Source organism: Meriones unguiculatus, chromosome 14, assembly GCF_030254825.1.
Source record: "Meriones unguiculatus strain TT.TT164.6M chromosome 14, Bangor_MerUng_6.1, whole genome shotgun sequence".
Taxonomy (NCBI): Eukaryota; Metazoa; Chordata; class Mammalia; order Rodentia; family Muridae; genus Meriones; species Meriones unguiculatus.
The window spans coordinates 15,013,720-15,036,180 of NC_083361.1; the positions used below are offsets into that span (position 1 = coordinate 15,013,720).

Genomic DNA, 22,461 nt, shown 5'->3' on the forward strand with positions numbered 1-22,461 from the left:
AGAACACGTGGAAACAGGTTTTCTCCTTTTATCATGTTGGCTCCAGGGGTCAAACTCAGGTCCTCGGGCTTGGTGACAATCATTTTTACCCACTGAGCCATCCCACTGGCCTGATCAATGTCTTCACTTTCCAACAGGTCACTGCTGTGGTTTGAGTGAGATTGGCCCCCACGGGCTCCGACAGTTGAGTGCTTAGTCTCTAGGGAGAGGCACTGCTTGAAAAGGATTGAGAGGTACGGTGTTCTTGGAGGAAGCGAGTCACTGCAGGTGGGCTTGGGCTGGCTCTCTCCCGAGTATGGATCAGGATATAAGCTCTCTGAACCCCATGCCTGCCTACCCACCTGCCGCCATGTCTCCTGCCATGACGGCCATAGACTGAGCCTCTGAAACTCTAAGTAAGCCCCCAATTAAATGCTTTCTTTGTGAGTTGCTGTAGTCGTGGCGTCTCTTCCAGGAATACACCAGTGACTAGGCAGGAAACAGGGAAATCACTTCTTTCCCAGTTGCAGTCGGCCCCTCCCATCTACAGGCCCACCTGTGGGGATCCGATAAACAGCAAAGAGCGACTATGTGGGGAAGCCCCTTACCATGTGCCACACTTCCCTTGTCATTGTCTTCTAAACACTGCGTGAACTGCTCTCAGTGTTCACAGCACACTGGAGGTGCTGGGACTGCAGTGGGGCCACAGGAAACAAGAGAAAAGGGACTTCACCACTGGGGTCCCAAAGCAAGGTCCTGTAGATACGCAGGGACAACATTTCTTTACTTCTAAGTCCTAGAGCCCCTTTTGAGACTTAAGGGTCTGCCAGAAATCCACTAGACAAGAGCAGGAGCCACATTAAAGGCTCCCTTTGCTTCCATGCACCCCCAGATAGAGCTGGGCCTTTAAGCTACTCTCCATTCTGAAAGCCTGAAACCATATATTCCTGTTGCTGTTCCTTTGCATTTTCCTTGTAACTAGAATTCCCAGGGCCCAGTTTACTGCCAAATTACCTGAGATAAACAAGTCATGCTAAGACCCTCCTCTCCCTTCCAAATCTAAATCGCAGCTGGCAGCTGGAAGTGGTTATTTATAACCTGCACAGAATTCTTTGCACCAGCTTGCAGCCTCACACCCAAATGTCTAAGAGCAGGACAAGGAAGCACAGCGGCTGAGACCGCCAGCCCTGAGTGGCAGGGCTTACCTGTCAAGGGGTCTGATCAGTCACAGTTCCACTGAAGTTCACTGTCAGGGGCAAGAAAGAGTATGCAGAAACCTAGGAAGTTATAAGCCTATAAACTGGGAGGTTTATATCCCTCGGGCCAGATCTACTGACATTCAGGGATCCTGGCTTGTTCTGAAGAACCCTGGTGCCCACATATACCCCAGACTTATTCAATCTTCTCCACTGTCCCTCTTCTAACCCCTGGACTCCCTCCACCCCCTTGCCATATAGGATCTCACTCTGTAGCCCAAGCTGGACTCAAACTCACAGTCCTCATGCCTCGGCTTCCTCAATGCTGGGGTTCCAGGTGTTCACCATCATACCCAGCTCCCAGCCTCCATTCTTGCCCAGATTTTCCAGTAGCGGCTCAGTAGAAGCTCAGGGCCAGCAAGATGGCTCAGCAGGAAAGGAACTTGCTGCCAAACCTGAAGAACTGAGTTCCAATCCTAGGACCCACATGGTACAAAGAGAATGACTCCCACAACCTTATCCTCAGACCTCCATGAACACGTGTACACAGGTACACACAAACACACATGGAGGATAGGGGGAGGGACATGGGCACAACATGGTAGAAAGAGAATGACTCCTACAACTTATCCTCTGACCTCCATATACACAAGTACACACACAGGCACATGCACACACACAAATGGTAGAAAGACAATGATTCTCACAGCTTATCCTTTGACCTCCATGGACACGCACACATATGCATACATGCACAAATAGAATAAAAATCTAAAAACAACAACAGAAGCTCAGAGGTGGGGCCCTTGCACCTCAGAGGTGCAAGGCCCTGGGTTCCAGCCTCAGCCTCAGCCAGAAAACCACAGCAGAAAAATTTGTAGAGAGACCATTATCACTCATCAGCTTACCTTCTGTTCCCTTTGTGGAGCAGACAACCCAAACCATGCTCTGATTGAACAGGCTCTGCATGGACCTGCCTGGGGCATCTCAGATCCCCTGAGCTCTCACTCCTGTCCTCTCATCATCTTTATTTTGCTCCTTGCATGCCAGACTCCTCTATGGCCCTCTTTCATTCCCTGAGTGTGGGCCATTTGTCTCCTGGACCTTACTCAGCTCCTCCTTATCAAATAGCTTTTAGCTCAAAGGGATATGACTCCTCTAGTGAAATCACCCCCAGGCCTCCTACCATAATCTTCAATGAGCACTGTTTGTTTTTTTGAGACAAGGTCTCAACCATGAAGCAGGCCTACAACTTGTTAAGTAGACTAGGCTGGCCTTGAGCTCACAGAGATCTACCTGTCTCTGCCTCCTGAGAGGTAGGGCAAAAGGCACACATCACCACACTTGGCTACCTTCCTTTTGCTTCTCCTGTGTGCATGGTCTGTCTCTTCCACCAAGGCTTCCACAGGGCTTTATGAAAACTCAATTCTCTACACTTGAAATGGTGCCTAGCCAGTAGTTGGCATCAGCAGATGTTTCTGGGATGAATGGACAGTGCTGGGAAGGGCATGATCAACTTCTATGAGAAGTGATTTCTGGACCTGACCGGTTCCCAATCATCCTGCCTACCTCCCACCACTTTCTGGTGTAGTGAAACAGTATGATTGAATATGTTTGAGACACCTTTGGAAACCACTGGGAAACGAGTAAGGTAAGAAAAAAACCACAGTTCTGTAACATAACAAGTGGCTTCTGTGAAAACAGAATTCCCAGACTGAAATGGATTCTGGTCTATGTGAGTCATATAAATTATGGAATCCATTCTCCTTCTACAACCCAGCTGGCCTCTTCCAGCCCTGCGCTTGCCACACAAGACAAGGTGACTCCCAAATGACCTATTCAACTGCCTTGAAAAGTGCGTGGATCCCTAAAGAACCCTGATGAAAAGGTGCACGCCTTCCCCAGACAGACCTTTTTCAGGGGACTTTGTTTTGATTTGGTTTAGTCTGTGGAGACAGGGTCTCTTTAGGAAGCCCAGCTGGCTTTGAAATGACAATCCTCCTGCTTCAGCTGATTTTACTGACCATATACTGAACGTCCAGCATCCCTCTTTCTCCCTACAAATAGAGAGAAGAGGTGCTGTGGGATGGAGAAGCTAGCTCATTTTTTTAATATCAGAATTTTCACACACATCCCCAGTTCAATCCACAAGCTCGGTCCTACTTCCTCCTTTGCAGAAGCATGATGGGGAGTGGAGCATCCATAGAGGGAGGAGAGGCCTGGCTCTCTTTTATGGGTTTTCATAGCTTGCTTCTGCAGGCTTAAAACAAAAGAGGCAGAGGCAGAGTTCATAAAAAAGCGATATCTAGGGAAAGAGTAGGGGAGCCGAGCTGAAACAGATCTGTGTACTGTCCCCATGCCTGGAAGTCAACACTGTCAGGCTCTCAGCTCCCCTGGGCCTTACATAAGCCTTCACAGCTGATAAATAACGATGATCAGGCTAGATCCAAGAATCACTCAGTAGCTGAATCTGGGCACAGATGTTCATCTATTCTCCATAACTCTTTTTTTTTTTTTTTAAATACATATCTTTTTAGCCAACAGTTAAAACTTGGGAGATTTCACATCTCAAAATCCCAAGTTCTAAACTCGTGAAAAACTGAAAGATCTGGCGGTGCAAGGCCTGTCATGCTGCCTGGCCAAGCTGTCAGGAGCCAAGAGCAGAAGCTGCCGGATGGCATAGTGCTCTCCTATTCCTGTTCCTACCCTTTCTGGTTATCTCCCCACAGCTGCGGTCAAGTCCAAAGTCTAGAGGGTTGGTCCCTCCAGCAAAATGTCGGAAAAGCAAAGGCTCATGTGTCAGAAATGATCACTGGAGCAACATCGTTGGCTCATATGTCAGAACAAATGATCATGAGAGCAATATCCTTAAGGATGAAGCTAACACAAATGCACTTCATAGGCCAGACTTGTTTGTGCCTTGGCCTTGTACATATGAATATAATTCTTATAAGTGGCCTAATAGGGAGATATTGTTAGTATGGGTTTGTGCGGAGGGGAATTCTTATTTTTTGTTTGGTTTTGTTAATTTTCTAGACAGGGTCTCATATGCAGCCCAGGCTGGCCTTGAACTCCTAATCCTCCTGCTTCTACCTTCCAAGCACTGGGCTTATAGATGTACCACCACGCCACACTGGGCAACACCATGGTCAGCTTTCTGTTTCATATGCCAAGGAAATCATGTGCTCTGCAAAACTAGCAAACAGATCTTCACAAAAATGACTATTCCTGAGTATGCGAAGTGGGCTTGAGAGTCACAGGAACTGATGGAGCAGCTATAACAGAAAGCATGGCCACAGGAGTCCTTTAGATCAAGTCTAGAACATGGCCATTCATATCTCACAAATTGTGACCCATGTCTGGAATCCTCTGAGCACTAAGACAATTCAAGGCCCCAAAATGGAACCCTGGAAATAGAGACATTAGGCTCCTTACAGCTTTAACCTTTGATTTCGGATGGCTCCCCACAATGTACCTAAGCGACTCTTTGTTTCTTGGTGAGGAAACATGCAAATACATAGATACTACATTGTTAGAGAAACTATTAGTTAAGGGTTTCAAGGTAGCAGTGGGCTCCATGGCAAGGCAGTTGTTGGGAGTAAACACAACTGGGGTGAGAACTAGAGAGCTGGGATGCTAGCTGAAAAGCAAGGGAGAGGTTGCTGGGTCACAGCAAAGGGAGCTCGGCCAAGGTATGGTATCAAGCCTGGGCTAAACTGTTCTACAGGCCTCATCTGGGGAAACTAAAGTTGACCATTAGAGAGAAAGGAATGCAAAATGTTTGGAGACTTAGTTATGAGTCTACTTTATGGAGCGTAGCCAGGGAACAAAGAAGCTAATCTCTCCTTGGTTACAATGTCAATCCACCTGTTTGCCAGGCCTCAGCACACAACAGAAGAGTGGTCTCCACTTCCACAGAGAGAAGGGCATGAGGCCAGTCCTGTTTCGGCCTGGTGAAGAGGCTCCTGGACAGGAGGAGGTAATTCTGCATGCCAGGGCCCATTACCACAGTCTGCAAAGCGGGAGTGACCTGAAAGGGTACAGCTGGCCAGGAATGCATCACAAGGAAGGCAAAAATCTGAGAAAGAATGTGACATGCTCAGGAGCAGACAGCTGCCCATGGTGGCTCAGAAATCTCAGGTGCCTACAGGAAAGGCCTGCAACATGTGTCATGAAACAGGTGTGCTCTTGAAGACTTGTGCCACCAGCCAGAAAGAGGTCAAACCTTCAGCACATATCCAAGGTCAAGGGGGGGTAGCCCCTTGTGGTTTGAATAGGAATGGCCCACACAGACTCATGTGTTTGCATGCTTGGGTGAAGGAAGCACTATTAGAAGATATAGCCTTGTTGGAGGAAGTATGTCACTGTGGGGGCTTACAAGTCTCCTATGCTCAAGCTACACCCAGTGTGGAATAGTCTCTCCTTGCTGCCTGCCAAAAAGACATAGAACTCTCAGCTCCTCCTCCAATACCACGTCTGCCTGCACACTGCCATGTTTTCGGCCATGATAATGGACAAAACCTATGAAACTGTAAACCTGCCCCAATGAAATGTTTTCCTTTACAAGAGTTGTCATGGTCATGGAGTTTCTTCCCAGCACTGAAACCCCAAGGCACCACTGTTATCACTTGAGGGCTCAGTGTAGCCAAAGCCCCTTATAACGAGAGTGGAATATCCAGGAATTCGTGTGAAAGCAATTTTGAATGAGGAACTTTATCTATGAACCCAGTATAAAAGCTCTGGGCAGGAGTGGGTATCTCAAGGTAGAGCTGTGACTGAGAGGGACTGCTTTTCTAGAGAAATTCTCCAAATAAGGGTGACACATTAATAAGTCAGTTGTGGCTGCCTGGGCCAGGCTTTTCAAAGCCCCACGAGACAATGAGAGTGCATACTTTCTTGTTTTGCTTTTTGAGGTGGATATGTCTATGTAGCCCAGGCTGGCCAGAAACTTAAGACCCTCCCTGCTTCAGCCTCCTGTGTGCTGTGATTAGGTGTGCCACTATGCTCACCTGGCAGTCGTATCTCCTCATTCTTAAAGTGCTTAGAGGCTCCTCCCTCCTCCTCTGTAGTTCTCTCTTACTTGGGAACAGAGGCACAGTCACAGGGCCTTACCTTGTGAGGCCAAAGGCAGTTAAGATTAGCTTAAGGTAGCTCCACAGTGGGAGCTACCTCAGGGGCTCTTCTTTTCCAGTCTTGTGGGGAGGCTGAGTTGGTGTGCCAGTGGTAATATTCTGCAGTGTAGACTATTTGGCTAAGCCGTTGCTCTGTGGGCTTCTAGCTATGTAAGATGAGCACAATCATAGTGGCATATTGAGACATCTAGAAATTCAATCAGATTGGATCCTCTATGGCAGCAGTTGGCAAACTGGTTCTGGACAGGGCCAGACAATAAGTATTTTGGCTTCAGACACAATATGTTCTCTGCTAAAGTCAGTCAACTCTGCCACTACAGCACGACAGAGGAGCCATACATGATACAGATAGGAGTGGGCAGAGCTGTGTTCCAATAAAACTTTGTTTACCAAAATAGACAGGGGGGCAAATGCTTGGGGAACGGAGATGATCTTTACTCTCTCCTAGACTCCCATGCTAGATTGCTGTCACCCTTTCATCTAGCTTTCTCACTAGCCTGGGAGTTCAGCAGGACAGAACCTATTTTACCTTTTTCAGACACTATATATAACATAGGAATAGAAATGCAACAGTCCACAGGGATCTTGAAAGGCGTTCACAACCGTAGGGCAGCAGGATTGTGACTTCAGATGCTGGGGGCTCTGGCAGGTGAGAGGCATGAGGGCACTGGGTGGCACTGTAAAGAGTGCCTCCCTCTCAGGGTACCCCTACTTGAAAGAGTAACTCTCATGCAGAATCCCAGTCCAGTACCATCAGCCTCTTGATATTTCAAAACACCCCAAGCAGCTGCTGATGAGAAATCTATTTTTCAATGCTGACAACCAGTACAAATATATAGAGATATTACGAGCCAAATAAGCATGTCTGAGGGATGACACCATCAGGTTACTCTGCAGCCTCTGATGTGCAGAATCTGTCTTCTAGTTCTCCCTGTGTGTGCCTGTTTGTGTGTGGGGGGGTATACGTGTGTATACATGTGTCTCTGGATCAGAGGACAATCTCAAGTGTCTTTCCTCGGGTGCTATCCATCTTTTTTTATTATTATTACATTTCTATTTATTTTGTGCGTGCAACTGTATGTTTTCATATGGAGATCAAAGGACAACTTGCTAGAAGAGGGTCTCTCCTTCTACCATGTGGGGGCCCAGCGATCAAACTCAGGTTGCCAGGCTTGCAGCAGGTTCCTTTTTGATGAACCATTTCACCAGCACCGACCACCCCTCTTTTCAGACAGGATCTCTCCCTGGCAGAGCTCATTGAGTGTGATAAGACTGACTGGGCAGCAAGGCCTAAGGATCTGCCTTATCCATTTCCCCAATACTAAAACTACAAACACACCAAAATGTCCAGCAGTTTATGAGGGTTGGGGGAATTCAACCTAGACTTTCATATTTACAAGGCAAGCAGTTTACTAGCTGAGCTATGTCCCCAGACTTGCTGCATCTTCTACTATAGACACACGCACACATCTGTACATGTCATGTATGTGCAGGCACCAGCGGAGAAGAGAAGAGGGTGTCAGATCCCCAGAACTGGAGCCATGAGAGGTGATTCCACCCAACACAGGTGCTGGGAACCAAACTCCTTCTGGAAGAGCAACATGCGCTTTTAGCCACTGAGGCATTTCTTCACCCACATCTCCATCTAAGACTGAGCATTGGTCCAAGTGAGATGGCTCAGTGGGTAAAGTCACTTTCCAGACCCACATGGTAAGAGAGAACGGACCCCCGACTCACCTCTCTCTCTCTCTCTCTCTCTCTCTCTCTCTCTCTCTCACACACACACACACACACACACACACAATTTTGAAAAGATTAACATCTTTTAAAAATTCGCCTTTACAGGAAAGGTTTTATCCGTTTTGTTTTTAATTTCCTTTTTTTGTGGTGCTGGGGAGGGAAGTCAGTGTCTAGCACATGCCAGGCAATCACTTTCAACTGAGCAGCATCCAGAGCCCCAGGGGGAGAAAAATCTGAAAATGAAGCAAAGCTAAGAGAGACGGTATGTGCCTTTAATCTCAGCACCTGGGTGGGGGGGAAGTTGGTCAGGAGTTCAAAGTCATCTTCACTACACAGTGAATTCAAGGCCAGCCTACGCTATGAGACACTATCTAGAGAGAGAGAACTGTATAATGAATCCCCACCTACCCCTCACCAGAATTCAAGTTCACTTATTTTGCCATCTCCAGATCCTGCTGCACAAACACACTGGTGTTGCGTCACTACTGTCATAAAAGCAAGCAGAATGCATGTGCCAAGTTCCCAGAAGCTAGAGTGATAGGCTAGAGTGGATGCTGGATAGAGAGCAAGGGCACCCGGGGGAAGGGGGAAGCAAAGAAGAAAAGAGAGCAGACACGCGGCACACAGGCACGGCACATGTTTATTTTGCCAGCTGAAGACCAATCTTCTGGTTTTCTCATGCTTGTTTTAAGTGATAAGAGAAACAAACGCTTCTAGGAGCCCGGCATGTATCACACAAGGTCCAAACTCTTGCCCTGGTGACTGGCAGTGTGCTGCAAGCGAAGCCTCAGGCGTTATCGCTGCCTGTTCTACAGTTTGGGATCATCTAGAGAAGCCAGGCAAAATTTCATCTTGACATTATTAATCTTTGAGAAAGTTTGCTAAGCAAATGGTTGGTGTATCAACAGGGGAATGTTGAATATTTGCTTCCATGGCGGTAAAGACAAATGAACCAACTTTAAAATCCTTTCTAATGGCATTGATGTGATGAGCTTTTCTCTAATTAACATGTCCCCCAAAGACGGAGAACAATTGTCCTCAACCATCTCTCACTGGAGAAAATTTGACTTTAATACAAAGGCAAACATTTTCATAGGCAGAGGATGCTTGCATGGCCAATTACCTTCATGAGCATTAAAAAAAATAAAATAAAAAGCAAACACAAAATCCTCAGAACAAAGAGTACACTGGTTACAAAGATTATCCTGTGTTGGAGACTGCTGGTAGATCAGGAGTTCAAGTTCATCCTCCCTTACAGATCTAGTTCCAGGCCAGAATGGGCTACAAGAGGCCTAGTCTTGGGGAGAGAGGGAGAAAAAGAGAAACCCAAAGAGAGAATGTGCCTGTTCTCTTCGGCAGCAGCTTGCAAGAGGTCTATCTGCACGCACCATTACCATCAGTTACAAATACTTTGTTTTCCATTTTTAAGATGGGGTTGGGGATGAAAGTGGGTGGGCAGGTGGGAGGTGAGGGTGAGGGTAGATGGGGGTGCTATGAGCATAGGCTTGTCATGAGCTCACAATCCTCCTGTCTCCACTTCCCAAGTGCTTCAATGATAGTGTACCATACTTGGCCTGGAGATATTTTACAAATTGTATCCAACTCACTGACAGGAAATCAGGCTCAGAGACAGCACACCTGAGATGGCAAATCCAGGACTACTTAGACCAAATCTAGAAGCTTCACCCAAACTACAACACAGAGACTAGATAGCCTCAATCAAACCAACAGGCCAGAGAAAAACAGGCACAGCAAAGTGCAGAATAAAGCACAACCCAGCTCAGGAAGACTTGTCAGACATTTAAGCTACAAATTTAGGAAGCAACTGATTTTCTAATACAGCCAGTGGCTTTACCTAGTTGGCTAGAATCACAATTCACCTACAGCCTGATGCTCTTCAAAATCCATAAGACACATGATTACAAAGTTAGGTATAAAAATGCCAGGCATGGTAGTACACACCTTTAATCCCAACACCAGGGAGGTAGAGACAGGCAAAATCTCTTTAAATTTGAAGTCAAGTTGGTCTATATAGTGAGTTCCAGGCTAGCCATGGCTACATAGGTGTCTTGGATTCCTGACCCAAATGGTAGTCTCCACAAGTATGACATGGCACAAAGGCCCTCACACATTTAAACAAATTAAAACTCAGAATGGAAACTAGGATTTAAAGTCTAATCTTAGGGTAAATTCCTTCCTAGAATAAAGCATTCCTCATGCCACCTAGCTGAAACATCACAGATCCCTCTATGGCTATTAACATGCTGTAGGGGTGCAGAGGTGCTGAGCGAGCAAAAGTGGCCAAGTCACTTCTCAAAATGTCCTGTAACAATTCATATCAAAGTGTGTCCACAGATCCTGGGCAATGGAGGAGTCTACACATACAAAGTGATTTTTATCATAACTCTACAACTTCTCCTGTGTTGAGTTCTGACTAATGGGGCAAAGCAAAACTGCTTTTAGCTTAAATCCAGGCCATAGTTTCAAAAAGTACAAATGGCTATTGTATTCTTTATTGATGTGTACTTTGTGACACAGGCAAACAAATGCTGAATAAACTTCACTTAAGAAAAGCCTGATGAGCCAGACAGGGTGGTGCATGCCTTTAATCCCAGCACTCAAGAGGCAGAGGCAGAGAGAGGCAGGTAGTTATCTATGTGTTTGAGGCCAGCCTGGTCTACAAGGTGAGTCAAGAAGAGCCAGGGCTTTTACACAGAGAAACCCTGTCTCGAAAAAGTACTTGTGAGTTCAGGGCCAGTTTCCAGGACAGCCAAAGCTACATAATGAGACCTTGTCTCGAAAACAGTAACAAAACCAGCCTGGTAAAAGAGTAAATAATTATTTTCTAAACTCTCAGGCCATGTGTATCATTTTAATATTTCATGTGAAGAAATGGGAACTATCCATCAAGTAATTCTGCTACAAGTCAAGAACAACAGTTCGTCCCCGAAACACCAAGAAATGATGGAAGCTGCCAGATGAACTAATAGTATCTTGTAGAGAATATCATTTCTACCTGTATGAACGAGACACAAATTATGGCTCTTTAGATTTGGGGACCTGGCAGATATTTTCTCAGACACAAATGAAGTGAGCCTGTCACCAGGAAAACAACTGACAATATTTGCTGCCAATGATAAAACAAGTTTTCAAGGGAAGGCAAGTAGCAAGGTGCTTTCGTTGCTTTAGCAACTTGTCTCTTTCGTACAAAACAGAGAAGTTGGTGTCAGTTATAATATTATGACTCATTATTCTTAGCTTTTTAAGACAAAGTCTTACTCTGTAAACTAAACCTGGATGGTCTCAAACTCGGGCTTTTCCTGTTTCTGGCTCCCAAGCGTTAGGATTATAGGTGTGAAACAGCATGTTCAGCTCCTACTGTAATTTTTTTTTTCCTTTTGGTTTTTCACAGTAAGGGTTTCTGTGTGTGGCCTTGGCTGTCCTGGAGTCACTTTGTAGACCAGGCCTGCCTCTCCCTCCCTGAGTGCCAGGATTAACGGTGTGTACCATCACAGCCACCCCACTTTTTTTTTTTTTGATACTGGGTAGTGCCTAATGTAACCATTTAGAGTATTTGAATGTTACTGAGCAGCTGTTTCCAAATGACCAATAGCTGAACTATAAAATTGGATATGGGGGAAATAGCCCATAGATCAAAGGGCTATAGATCAAACAGACAAATGGAATTTATTACATGAGTCCCAAGTTCACTAACCACATTGTGATTGACCTTTTAGAAACTGTCACTCGCTAAGTTTTGATGTAGTGCCAATGTGTCAAATTATCTGAAACAGTAATGATACTCATTTCCCCATGCACTTATGTATGTGCAATGCTATCTGTTCAAATTCCTTAGCCAAAATAGCACAATTATTATTAGTAGTAGTTAGGATCTTAAAGCAGAAGAGTTTAGCTGCCTCCTTTTGGCTCTTTGAGACAAGATCTCACTCTGCAGGTCAAATTAGCTTGAAGCCACGCTCCTTCCTCAGCCTCCAAGTGCTGGAACAACAGACATACATTCCCCATGTGCATCTGGCTTAGCTGTTCTACTAAGCTAGACATGGAGATCTGAAAAATGTAAAGTAGCCAGGTATAGTTTCTCATGCTAATAAAGCAGGAGGTTCAAAGGTTCAAGGCTAGCCCAAGCAACGCACTGAGACTGTCTTAAAAGGGGTGGGACAGCCATTTGGTATAAAGCTCAACTCTGGCGCAGCTGCCTAGCATAAATGAGGTCATGAGTTTAATCCCTACTCCTAAAAAAGTAAAAGGAAAGAGAGAAAGCCAGTTAAGTGGCATGGTGGATCTACAGCTGAAGTTCCTCCTGTCTACACAGCAAGTCTAAAACTAGCCTGAGCTACGAGAGACCCTGTATAAAAACAAAACAAAATCAGGAATGGAAAGAAAGAAAAAGAGAGGGAGAGAGGAAGTGGAAAGCAGTACTTTTTAAAAAACTATTTGAGGGAGGGGAATACATAGCTATTTTCATTAAAAATAAGTTTAGGCATTAAAGTCTATTGGTTTTTTGTTTGTTTTCAGAAACAGGATTTCACTATGTAGCTTTGGTTGACCTGTGATTCACTTTGTTAAAAAGGCTATAGTGGAACTCAGAGAACTCCTGAGTGCTGGGAAAAGAGGCCTGTGCCAACACTCCTGGCTTGATGTTAATTCTAAATGAACTGATGTTTTGACACTTTGTATTTAAATGGCAACATCACAGATATAATACATGCGAGCAAAGGACTTTTAAAGAAAGGGCTTACGGGTGTCCAAGGCCTGAAAGATTTAAGACCTCCCGTGTTCTACAGCAGCAGTACATGGACCTTCCCACAGGGAAACTTGTATAACACATTTTTTTAAAATAGTGTCTAGAGTGCAAAGGACAAAGACATCTTTTAAGCACTTGTAACACATTCAATGGTAACATGTCTTTCCATGCTGCATCCACTGGCTATTAAAGGAATGCAAATTCCCCAGAAGTAAGGGGCATTAATGTACTATGAATAGCATAGGCCCTTCCATTCTCCAAGGATATCAGTGTTCCCATCTGAAAAGCTGGATATCAGAATAGCTATTTTGGGGAGGAGGGGGAGCTAGTGAGCACCCATAATGATTCTAAACAGGCTGCCTCTGGTCTAAAGGCCGACTGGCTGTCATAGTTTGAGATTTGCTCCTGAAACATGTGACTAGATCTGAGCAGCAGCTTCTTGACAGACTGGAAACCAGTTTTCGGTCACAGCCCAGGAAGGCCGTACCTGTAGACACGTACAGTGGCAAGCTCTGCAATGAAGGGCTCCTGTAAAACCTCTTCACATCTCAAACTCCCACAATTCTACTTCAGACGCAGTGTCCACGAGTCTTACTCAAGCTGCCTCCCATTACCTATTTGGATTTGGGCAGGCAAGTTGCTTGCCTTCTCTTAGCCTCAGCGCCCTCGTCTGTAAAATGAATTAACTAGCCCAAAGGATTCCTGTGAAACGTTCTTACTTGTCGGTAGTTACAGAGGCCCTGGCAGCGAACAGTGCTCAGTTAACATGAGCTACCAACAACACCAAAGCACACAGAAGCATTCCCAGACGTTGCCCTCCATTCCTGACGCCGGTAGCTGTCAAATGTACTCCCAGGAGGCACGCTTACCTCCAACCAACTTCCACATGCCCAGTGCCCATCCCAGAATCACCTTGATCCTTCTCAGGCCTCCCCAACGCCAATCTCTTCCCCGTCCCCCCTACCGAGACCTCAGAGGGCTTCCTAACAAGAACACTGCCTGCCGCGGTCCCCATCCCGCACCGCCAGACCCTTTCCCTCGGGCTGGACACTATCTCGGGCCGGGGACCCTGCGGCCTGGCATTCCGCCCAGAGGCGCCTCCGAGGGATGAGTGGACTGCCGCCCGACCTCCCGGCGGGGCCCACGGACACTAACCGTCCATCCCTAGAGGCGGCGGTTCCGGGCTCCCGAACCGGAAGCGGCCTGTGTGTTTGCAGTTCCCCTGGTTACTACGAGACTCCGGACCAATGGCGAAGAGGCCCCGTCCATTAAGCCCGCCCACGGGAAGGTGACGTCACGGAGGAGCCCTGGGACTACCCCTCCGCTCGGCGTGTCTGGTCCGCCTTCCCCAGGCCGCCGATCGCCGTGCGCAGTCTCACAGGGCCGGAGCCTCGGCGGCGAAGTGCGCAGGCGCCGGGGGCGCTGCTAACTGAAGCGGCCATGGACGCCCTCGAGTCGTTGTTAGACGAGGTAGCCTTGGAGGGGCTCGACGGCCTGTGTCTGCCCGCGCTGTGGAGCCGCCTGGAGTCCCGCTCGCCTCCCTTCCCGTTGATGCTGGAGCCCTACACGCAGGAGTTTCTGTGGCGGGCCCTAGCCACGCACCCGGGCATCAGCTTTTATGAGGAGCCACGAGAGCGACCGGACCTGCAGCTTCAAGACCGGTCAGCTACCAGGGTGGGGTGGGGGCCGAGAGCCTTGGGGAGAGGGGTGGGGCGGTGCAGCGCGGAGACGTGGGGGATGGGCGCGGGAGGCGGGTTAACCTGGGCTCCCGGCGCCCTGGCAAGGCCCGAGAGGGATGAGCTGGGGGAGGGGGGCATCCGCTGGGACCCGATAGTTTCCCAGGGTGTCGAGGGAGTCGAAGGGTTCGTTTAAGTTGGGTGAGAGGAAGGGAGTAGGAAAGTGGTTGAAAAGTGGAACCAGGTGAGGTCCTTCGGGGACCTTTAGGGAGCGCTCGTTCTGAAAGCTCAGGCCACGGGAGGTCTGCACAGCACCAAACATAGCAGTGAAAGAATAGCCGAGGTGTATTCTTGGGCGCTTCCCACAAGTGGGTTCCAAGACCCAGTTCTAGAAGCGACAGAACTCAGTTTTCTGTGACTGTGTGAGTGAGACACTTTTCATTTTACGGAGGAGGGAGCTGACCACAGAGCGGTGGAGGGGCGAGTACAGGATTTAGGAATTGCTAAGTGCACTTTTTCTTTTTCCTTCTTCTGTTTATCCGTCCCTCTCCAGGAATAGAATCCAGCCTCTTGCGTGTTCTAGACATGATTCTACCACTGAGAACACCGTTAGCCTCAGCCCATCCTCTTCAATTTTGTTTTGTTTTTGTTTGTTTGCTTTGTTTTGTTAAGAAAGGGCTGACTGTCTGGCTTTTGTACCCTCCCACCTCTGCACCCTAGCATCTGGATTGCATGCGTGTCCCACCATGCCCTGCAAGTCGGAACTCTTAAGCTATATTATGAAGGTCAGAGGAGGTTCCTAGAGGTAGTGATGAGCCAGACAAGTTTAGATTTAGGCGGCCACTTTGCAAAAAGTGCTCTGAACAGACAGCACCAAGTAGGGTAGCCCAGCAGGAGAGGTGTAAGCTTGGGAGCAGAGAATGTGTGCTGCTTAGGAGGTGTGACTGAGATAACCCACATGGTCCAGAAAGTTTTACAACGACCTGACAAGATGGGCGTTCTGAAGAGAAAACAGGGCTCAAGGGCTAAAGTGGTCAAATCATCAACTAGTAAAAACAGATTCTAGACCTTGAATCCAGAAATCTAGGTCCAGCTGTCTGCTCTGTTCTTCGCCAGATTTGACTGAGAGGGAACCTGTGATGATTTAATCCACTGGAAGAAGGTATTCTTTACCACAAAGACAGTAGGAAGTCACCGAAGGGGGAGTAAGACTAGTGGCAGAGTCATAACCAATCAGGGGCTGGTTTCTCATGGTTGGGATGGGATCATCAATGCCAGATAGCCAGGCATAGTGGCACACACTTGTAATCCTTCCAGGCTCAGGCAGGAGGATCTGAGTTCAAGACCAGCTCTCCAGCTACAGGGTGAGAACCCATGTTAAAAAAAAAAAAGGGGGGGGGGATAAAAAACCAAAACAGTCCAGGTGGTGGTGGTCGCACATGACTTTGTGGAGAGGCAGGCGGGATCTCTGAGGTTGAGGCCAGCCTAGTCTACATAGTGAGTTTCAGCACAGCCAAAGCTACACAGAGAAACCCAGGCTCAGAAAACCAAATTAAGGGCCGTGCATGGTGGCCATGGCATTGATCCCAGAACTTGGGAGGCAGAGGCAGGTAGATCTCTGTGAGTTCAAGGCCAGCCTGGTCTACAAAGACAGTCCAGGACTTGTTACACAGAGAGACCCTGTCCCAAAAAACAAAACAAAAAAAATAAGATGTATTTATTTGTTTATTTACTTATTTAAAAACGAATAAAAAGACATATTGGGAAGACAGTCCAGAGAGAGAGAATTTGGTGACTGGTGATGTGGAAAGACAGAAATGGAGGTCTCTGTACTTAGTGTCTGCTGCTGAGATACCTGAGTGGGGGAAGAGCAGTGGGTGAGTCTGGGAGAGGCGCTAACTGTACTGTGATTCTTCTTTGAGTCTAAGAGAAGATTCTGTTTAGTAAACAGAAGCCTGGTGGGTAAAGCAGCCAGTGGGAGGGACTGGGCTAGACCTGCGTGAGTCATGCTGGGCACTTGGTAACCAAGAGATCATCCCCAGAAGAGCGCTGTGATTGGACACATCCCAAAGCTACACCTACATTTCAAGGCTGGATGGAGGAGGCAGCACCTTCAACCAAGATTATAGTGTAGGTGGAGGAGAGAACAGGCCACAGTGTGTCCTGGAAGACCTGAAAATTGAGGGTTATATAGGACAGAGTTCACAGGAAGGACAACAGTTTTCTAAAAAGTTTAAAAGTACAGATGTGTCGCCTGGTTTATACTAAAGAAGGATGCTAGCCAGGCTCCAAAGCCCACAGGAGGAAACTTAAAGATGCTGGCTGATAAGAGGCAGCTGAGAGGCTGTGCTGGGCTCCAGGGGCACTGGATGGGAGATGGGAAAGCAGGCCTGTTTGAGGTCATGGAATTTGAGGTGCATGATAGACTTCTAAAGGCTTGAATTGGTGTTTAGGGGGAAATAGGAGAAACCAAAGGGCTAGGGATATGTATGGCTTGCCCAGCATGGGCAAGGCTCCAACTTTATCCCACTACCACAGAACCAAAGACAAGCCTGGGTGTTATAAGATGAGAATTGTTTGCATGCAGGCAATATCAAAACATTAAAAATGAATAAGGGAACTGGAAAGATGATAAAAGAGAAAGGAAGCGGTCAGAGGAGGGTATCCTTGGTGGGTGATCTAGGGACCAGGAATTATTAGATCTGGAAGGGAAGCAAAAGGCTTTGGCCAGTAAGATGGACCAGGTATCCGATTCTGGGTGGTTGGGATCCTAGAGGGATCTTTTTCTCTGCGATAGAGAGGGGAGAACCTGGGCTGGAGTTGTAGCTCAATTGACTTGAGCCTTAGAACTCTGTAAAGCAGCTATGGTGGGATTACACCTGTGGGAGGTAAGGCCATACTTGGCTATATATTGATCTCAAGCTTGTTTAGAATACATGAGACCGTGTCTCAAAGAAGGGCAAAAAACCTGCTTGTCAAGATTAACTGCAGGCCTGGCATAGTGTTGCCTGCTTGTAATCCTAGCACTCAGGAAGCTGAGGCAGAAGCATCTGAAATTCAAGGCCCGTCCTGGCTGTAAAGAAGTACTGTCTGAAAAAAAAGAAAAAGATTGTGTTTGTGAGACGAGACTGTGTGACCTCACCTGTTCTTCCCTCTGGTCTCCGGAGGGACTTGGCAGAAGATGCCAGGTGCGTGTTATCTCTGAGGCTGAGTTGGAGTTTTATGGACGTGTTTTCCTCCCTAGATATGAAGAAATTGACTTGGAAACTGGAATTTTGGAGTCCAGGAGAGACCCGGTCACTCTGGAGGATGTCTACCCAATTCATATGATCTTAGAGAATAAGGATGGCATCCAGGGGTCCTGTCGATACTTTAAGGAGAGGAAGGACATTACCAGTAGCATCAGGACCAAGTGTTTGGAACCTCGTTGTACAATGGTAGAAGCCTTCAGCAGGTAATTGACTTGCATACTCAGCAGTCCCCGGGTATCTGGGTACTCTGAAATCAGGTACAGCCTCTGGTACATCTCCTCAGTGTCTGCCAGAGTTCCCTAGCCCTCTGCTTTTGTGACGCCCCTGAGGCCTGAGTTCACTGAAGACTCCACGTCACCGACTTCCGAGTTCGGTAGTCCTGACTGTCCTATCCTTTGTGTTCACAGACCTAGAACAATTGGAGCTGGCGGCAGCCAGCATCTGCCCAGCCCTTTGTGCTCTTATCTTGACTCTGCCCTGCACACCCACCTTCTCTTTGTGAGTTCTTGGTCACTATCCCAGTCTTCCAAAATTGAATAGTCCAAACCGTCATTTTTCTCAATGACTGTGCCCAATCACGGTCCGCCTCCTTCCTGTCTTTCAGGTCAAGGAGAAGCTGCCCTTTTGAACTCTGCTCACTTTCTCCCTCCCACTTGGGGTTCTTAGACGCTGCCCTCCGTACTTTATCTGAGGCCATGAGATACAAGGCCCTGTCCTAGACTGTGGTCTAGACACATTTTTCTCCTTCGCTTCCCCTAGGCCCAGCAATCTGCACCTGTTCCTCTCTCCCACTTGTCTGTGTGCTCTCTCTCTGAACTTTCACTTCTACTTACATTCTGGGGCATTTTCCTGAGCAGTCTGACAGGCTCACCCACCTGATGACTACCCGTTTTTTGACTCTGTGTTGTCTGTCTTAACAGCAAGCTTCTTGGAAGGGATGATAGGTTCTCTGTGTGTCCATCTCCCCTTTCTTTCACTCTTCTGCTTCCTGCAGGTCTGACTCCTGCCTGACACTGTGACTTTTAAGATCCCAATCAGCAAGCCCTTAACCCCCAAGGTGAAGCATTGGAACTTGTAGAGACTTCTGCCCCTGGGCTTCCTCCTGTACTCTTGTTTTTCTAGATGTTCCTCAGCATCTTTTGGTGGATTCCCCCGCTCCTCCCATCCTGTCAAGTATTGACTGCTCCCAGCTGTCTCAATTTGTATCTCAATAGCGAGACCCCACACCCTGTGGTTGTTTCCTCCATCCCAGACCTGCTTCATGTTCTCACCTCTTTATTCTGGTCAGAGGTAGTCTTATGAGCCAGGCTGCATAAGTCAGGCATTGGGTCTCTTCCTAGGCCCCCTCTCTCTGTGATGTGTACACTCAGCTGTCTGTCATGTCCTGATGACTTATCTTTCTAAGTAATGCAGTTACTCTCCAGTAATGCAAAAGTCTTTCACCCCATTGGTATGGTCTCCCCTCCCCCTATATACTGACTAGAGGTTTTCCTAAGATGAAAATGTGATAGACAGATGGGCTTCCCATTGCTCACAGCCAGGGTCTTGAACTAGCCACATCTCGCCCTCAATCTTGTTTGCCCAGATTGAGGTTGTATTTATATTAGAGATTACTTCATCGCTAACATCTAGAAATACGGATTTTCAGTATCTCTTGAAAAGAAAAAAGAAAAAACCCCACAAGATTTAGCCATTTGAAAGACTGGTTTTTATAAGGCAGCATAGGCCATAGTCCCCTTCAGATAAGCTGTGTACCAGCACTCCTAGTCCATAGTAGAGGTCTTGTTCTTATTTGCCACCTGCTCACTGTGGCCCAGAGACCCCTTGTGACTTTGTCCCTGCCTGCCGAACTCTGTCACCTTGCTGCCTTCAAGTTGCTGTTTTCCCTGTTCTTCAGGTGGAACCTGTCAGGTCCCCTTGTTTCTGAAGGGGAAGGTGTGTGTTGTCCTTAGAATGTTCTGCCTCACATCAGCCTCCCATGCCCGCTTCCATTGCACCCCTCATTAAGTGTCTTTGCTGCCCAGGCACTATCAATTACTCTGGTGAGGAAAGAGTGGACAGTTAAGGGCATTTTGGTCTCCAAAATTTGACCATTAGCAGGAAGGCCATATTTACAGTTAGCAAAAACCATTGAATTGTGTCAGTCACTTCAGGTACTCATTGGTAGCATTCTTCCCTCAGCAGACCATCAGCTCCCCAGTGGTAGAGTCTTCATTGTGCTCAGCACTGAACATCTCAGGTACCTCAGGTGCTTGGCAGAGAGTCAGTACTTCTTGTGCTGACTGTTGGTTTTGGAGTTGTCTCATCAAATTGAAGTTTCCAGCCATGCCACTCCTTGTCCTTCAGAGCAAGCCTGCCCTGTCACTGGGCAGGTTCTGCTTCCTTTCTCTTCTCCCTCCCACCCACCTCCCTGCCGGCTCCAGAGGTTTCTGAGACTGTGGTGTGTACTCATTGCTGACCACTCAGACACTTTTGCCAGAGCTCTGCGCCCAGAGCTGTTCTATCTTTTGGAAAAAAAAAAACCAACAACAACAACAAAAAAAACCTGCTGTGGTTGTTCATTTTTCTGGCCTTTCCCCTGTGAGCTCTTTGAAGGTAGACTGTTTTTCTGTTTATCTCAGAGTCCTGGCCTCCTACACCTTGCCCAGTATCTGATCACGAAGAAGATGGTCACAGTCCACAGGGTACAGTAGCAGGAGTCATGGGACCAGTGGCTGGGCAGTTCTTAATACAGATGAAAACGGTCACATCCAGGGTGGGATGGCAGTCATACCTTGACACAGCTGTTTCCTGATGAGAGTGCAGGGTGGGAATTGACACAAGGAACAAGATTGAATAATCAGCAAGCCTGTTCCTCTGTTTGCAGTCTTTTACCCAGCTTGCCTGTTGAAGTTTCTCTTAATGAGCTTGTTTTGAGGAAAAAAAAATGGCTTAGGTCTAAATGTTTCAGGTCAGATGGTACAGACTTCACCTGTGTTAAACCTCACACGTTATAAAGACAATTCTTGTTTGCTTGGAGAAATGAAATCATCTGATAGTTGCAGGAACACAGAAATCTGTGTGACTAAGCAGAGTGCATGGCTGCTGAGACCTCAGGACCAGATGTTTCTAAAGAAAACAGAAAGGAGCCAAAGTGGCTGCAGAAGAGAGGGATAGGCAGCCATGCTTTCTATAAATCGTCAGGTCACCTTTTTCCTGGAGAGGGCAGTGCTCCAGCCCAATCACTTGGAGCCAAGCAGTGAGTAAGAGCTGGGTCTCTCTCCTTGCAGCTGGGCCAGAGCATGAATGGAGTATTTCAGTATGCAGTTTTAGGCAAGGCATCAGTGAGGTGATACAGTGTTTTCTTCACTGCTGTAATGGAGCACCTGTCAGAAAACAGCATAGGAAGGATTGATCTTGGCTCATGGTTTGAAAGAGCACAGTCAGTTCCTCATGTTCAGGAAGGCAGTGCAGGAGCATGGGCTGGTTTGCAGCTTGACAAATCATAAGCAGATAGATGTTGGTGCTCAGCTGCCTTTCTCCTTGTTTTCCTTTGTTCAGGTTGCCTGGGGATGATACAGCCCACACTGTTCAGGGCTGCTCTTCTTTGCTCAGTTAATCCCCTAGAAAAGCTCTCCACAGACACACACACTCAAAGGTGTGCTTCGGTAATATACTAGGTACTAATTAACCCTGCCAGAGTGACACTTGAAATTAAAATTTAAACATTGTACATGTTATGGACCTAGAGGCCCCAGCACAGAGAATCATACACTTAAAAGAATTGATTCTGAAGTATATATACAATGCACATGTTTGTACACATCCACACTGGTGTTAGTAGAAGCCAGAAGGAGGCATTAGATCCCTTGGAGTTACAGGTGGGTGCTGGGAACTCAAAACCCTGGTCTTCTGTGAGAACAGCAAGAACTTTTAACCACTGAGGGATTTCTCCACCCCCCTAAGTAATGTACATGAGACTGTACCTTCACCAGTGGTCTCCTTCCTTTTCAGAGATTCTGACCGTGTCGTATCGTACCAGCTTATGTCTGTGACCTCTGAATCCTGGGCTTTCCAATGCTCTTGAGGCTGCAACTTCACTGGTGTCCTCCCTGGGCCTCTTTTTAAGGACACTCTGACCCTGCCACACAATGCAAAGCCTCTACTGCTCTCCTTGACCCCTTCATGTCTTCTAAGCCAGTAACATAGGGAGACTCTTAGACGTTGAAGCTCCGCTTCCAGGTTGGGAAGCAGCGTTGTCCCCCTCTGGGTACCACTTCTGTAGTTTTCTCTGAAGAAAACTCCCCAAGAGATTCTGTCTGAGTGACGTTGCTCTGTTACTTATAAATCGGAGCTGATTCTAAGCCCCATTATCCAGCATCTGTTGTTTTGGTAAACCAAAAGTTTTACTTCCAGGCTCCTAATCCAAAATATCTCATGACTGGCCTCAATAATCTTGGCTTCTCTCAGAAATTTCACAAGCCAGCCCCCATTGTCTGAATTGCTGTTAACAATTCCTACAAGAGCTCATTAAATGCAGAGTGCCAGTGGCTTTTGTGCCCAAAGCTCCAAAATCCTCCCTCTACTTCTCTCCCTCAAAACAGCCTAAGACATGGAAGCCACACGGCCAAGTCCATCACGACGCCCCTCTTCTATTCTTGGTAACGTCTGTTCTAGTTTGCTTCTCTGTTGCTGTATTCACACCAGATGAACTGCCTACAGTGATAATACTGAAGGAAGGCG

At 47.2% G+C, this 22,461-nt stretch overlaps 2 protein-coding genes across 8 annotated transcripts in view; one reads left to right on the forward strand and one right to left on the reverse strand.

The window, feature by feature from the left end:
- Nucleotides 1-14,090, reverse strand: part of Katnip (katanin interacting protein) — a 171,949-nt gene extending 157,859 nt beyond the window's left edge. The window contains exon 1 of one of the 6 annotated variants that reach the window (XR_009585450.1): nt 13,968-14,090. Coding sequence is in view for 3 of the 6 variants with exons in the window: in XM_060366866.1 (XP_060222849.1) it covers nt 13,968-13,974 (7 nt within the window). In the remaining 3 variants the exon portion in view is untranslated. The remainder of the gene's footprint in view (nt 1-13,967) is intronic. The other 5 variants (XM_060366866.1, XM_060366869.1, XM_060366867.1 and 2 more) reach the window with 5 other exon arrangements.
- Nucleotides 14,091-14,158: 68 nt separating this feature from the next.
- The window catches only part of Gtf3c1 (general transcription factor IIIC subunit 1), a 67,590-nt gene continuing 59,287 nt past the window's right edge, over nt 14,159-22,461 (forward strand). For both annotated transcript variants that reach the window (XM_060366864.1, XM_060366865.1), the window contains exons 1-2: nt 14,159-14,473; nt 17,733-17,942. In XM_060366864.1, coding sequence (XP_060222847.1) covers nt 14,253-14,473; nt 17,733-17,942 — 431 coding nt within the window. In that variant the 5' untranslated portion in view covers nt 14,159-14,252. The remainder of the gene's footprint in view (nt 14,474-17,732; nt 17,943-22,461) is intronic.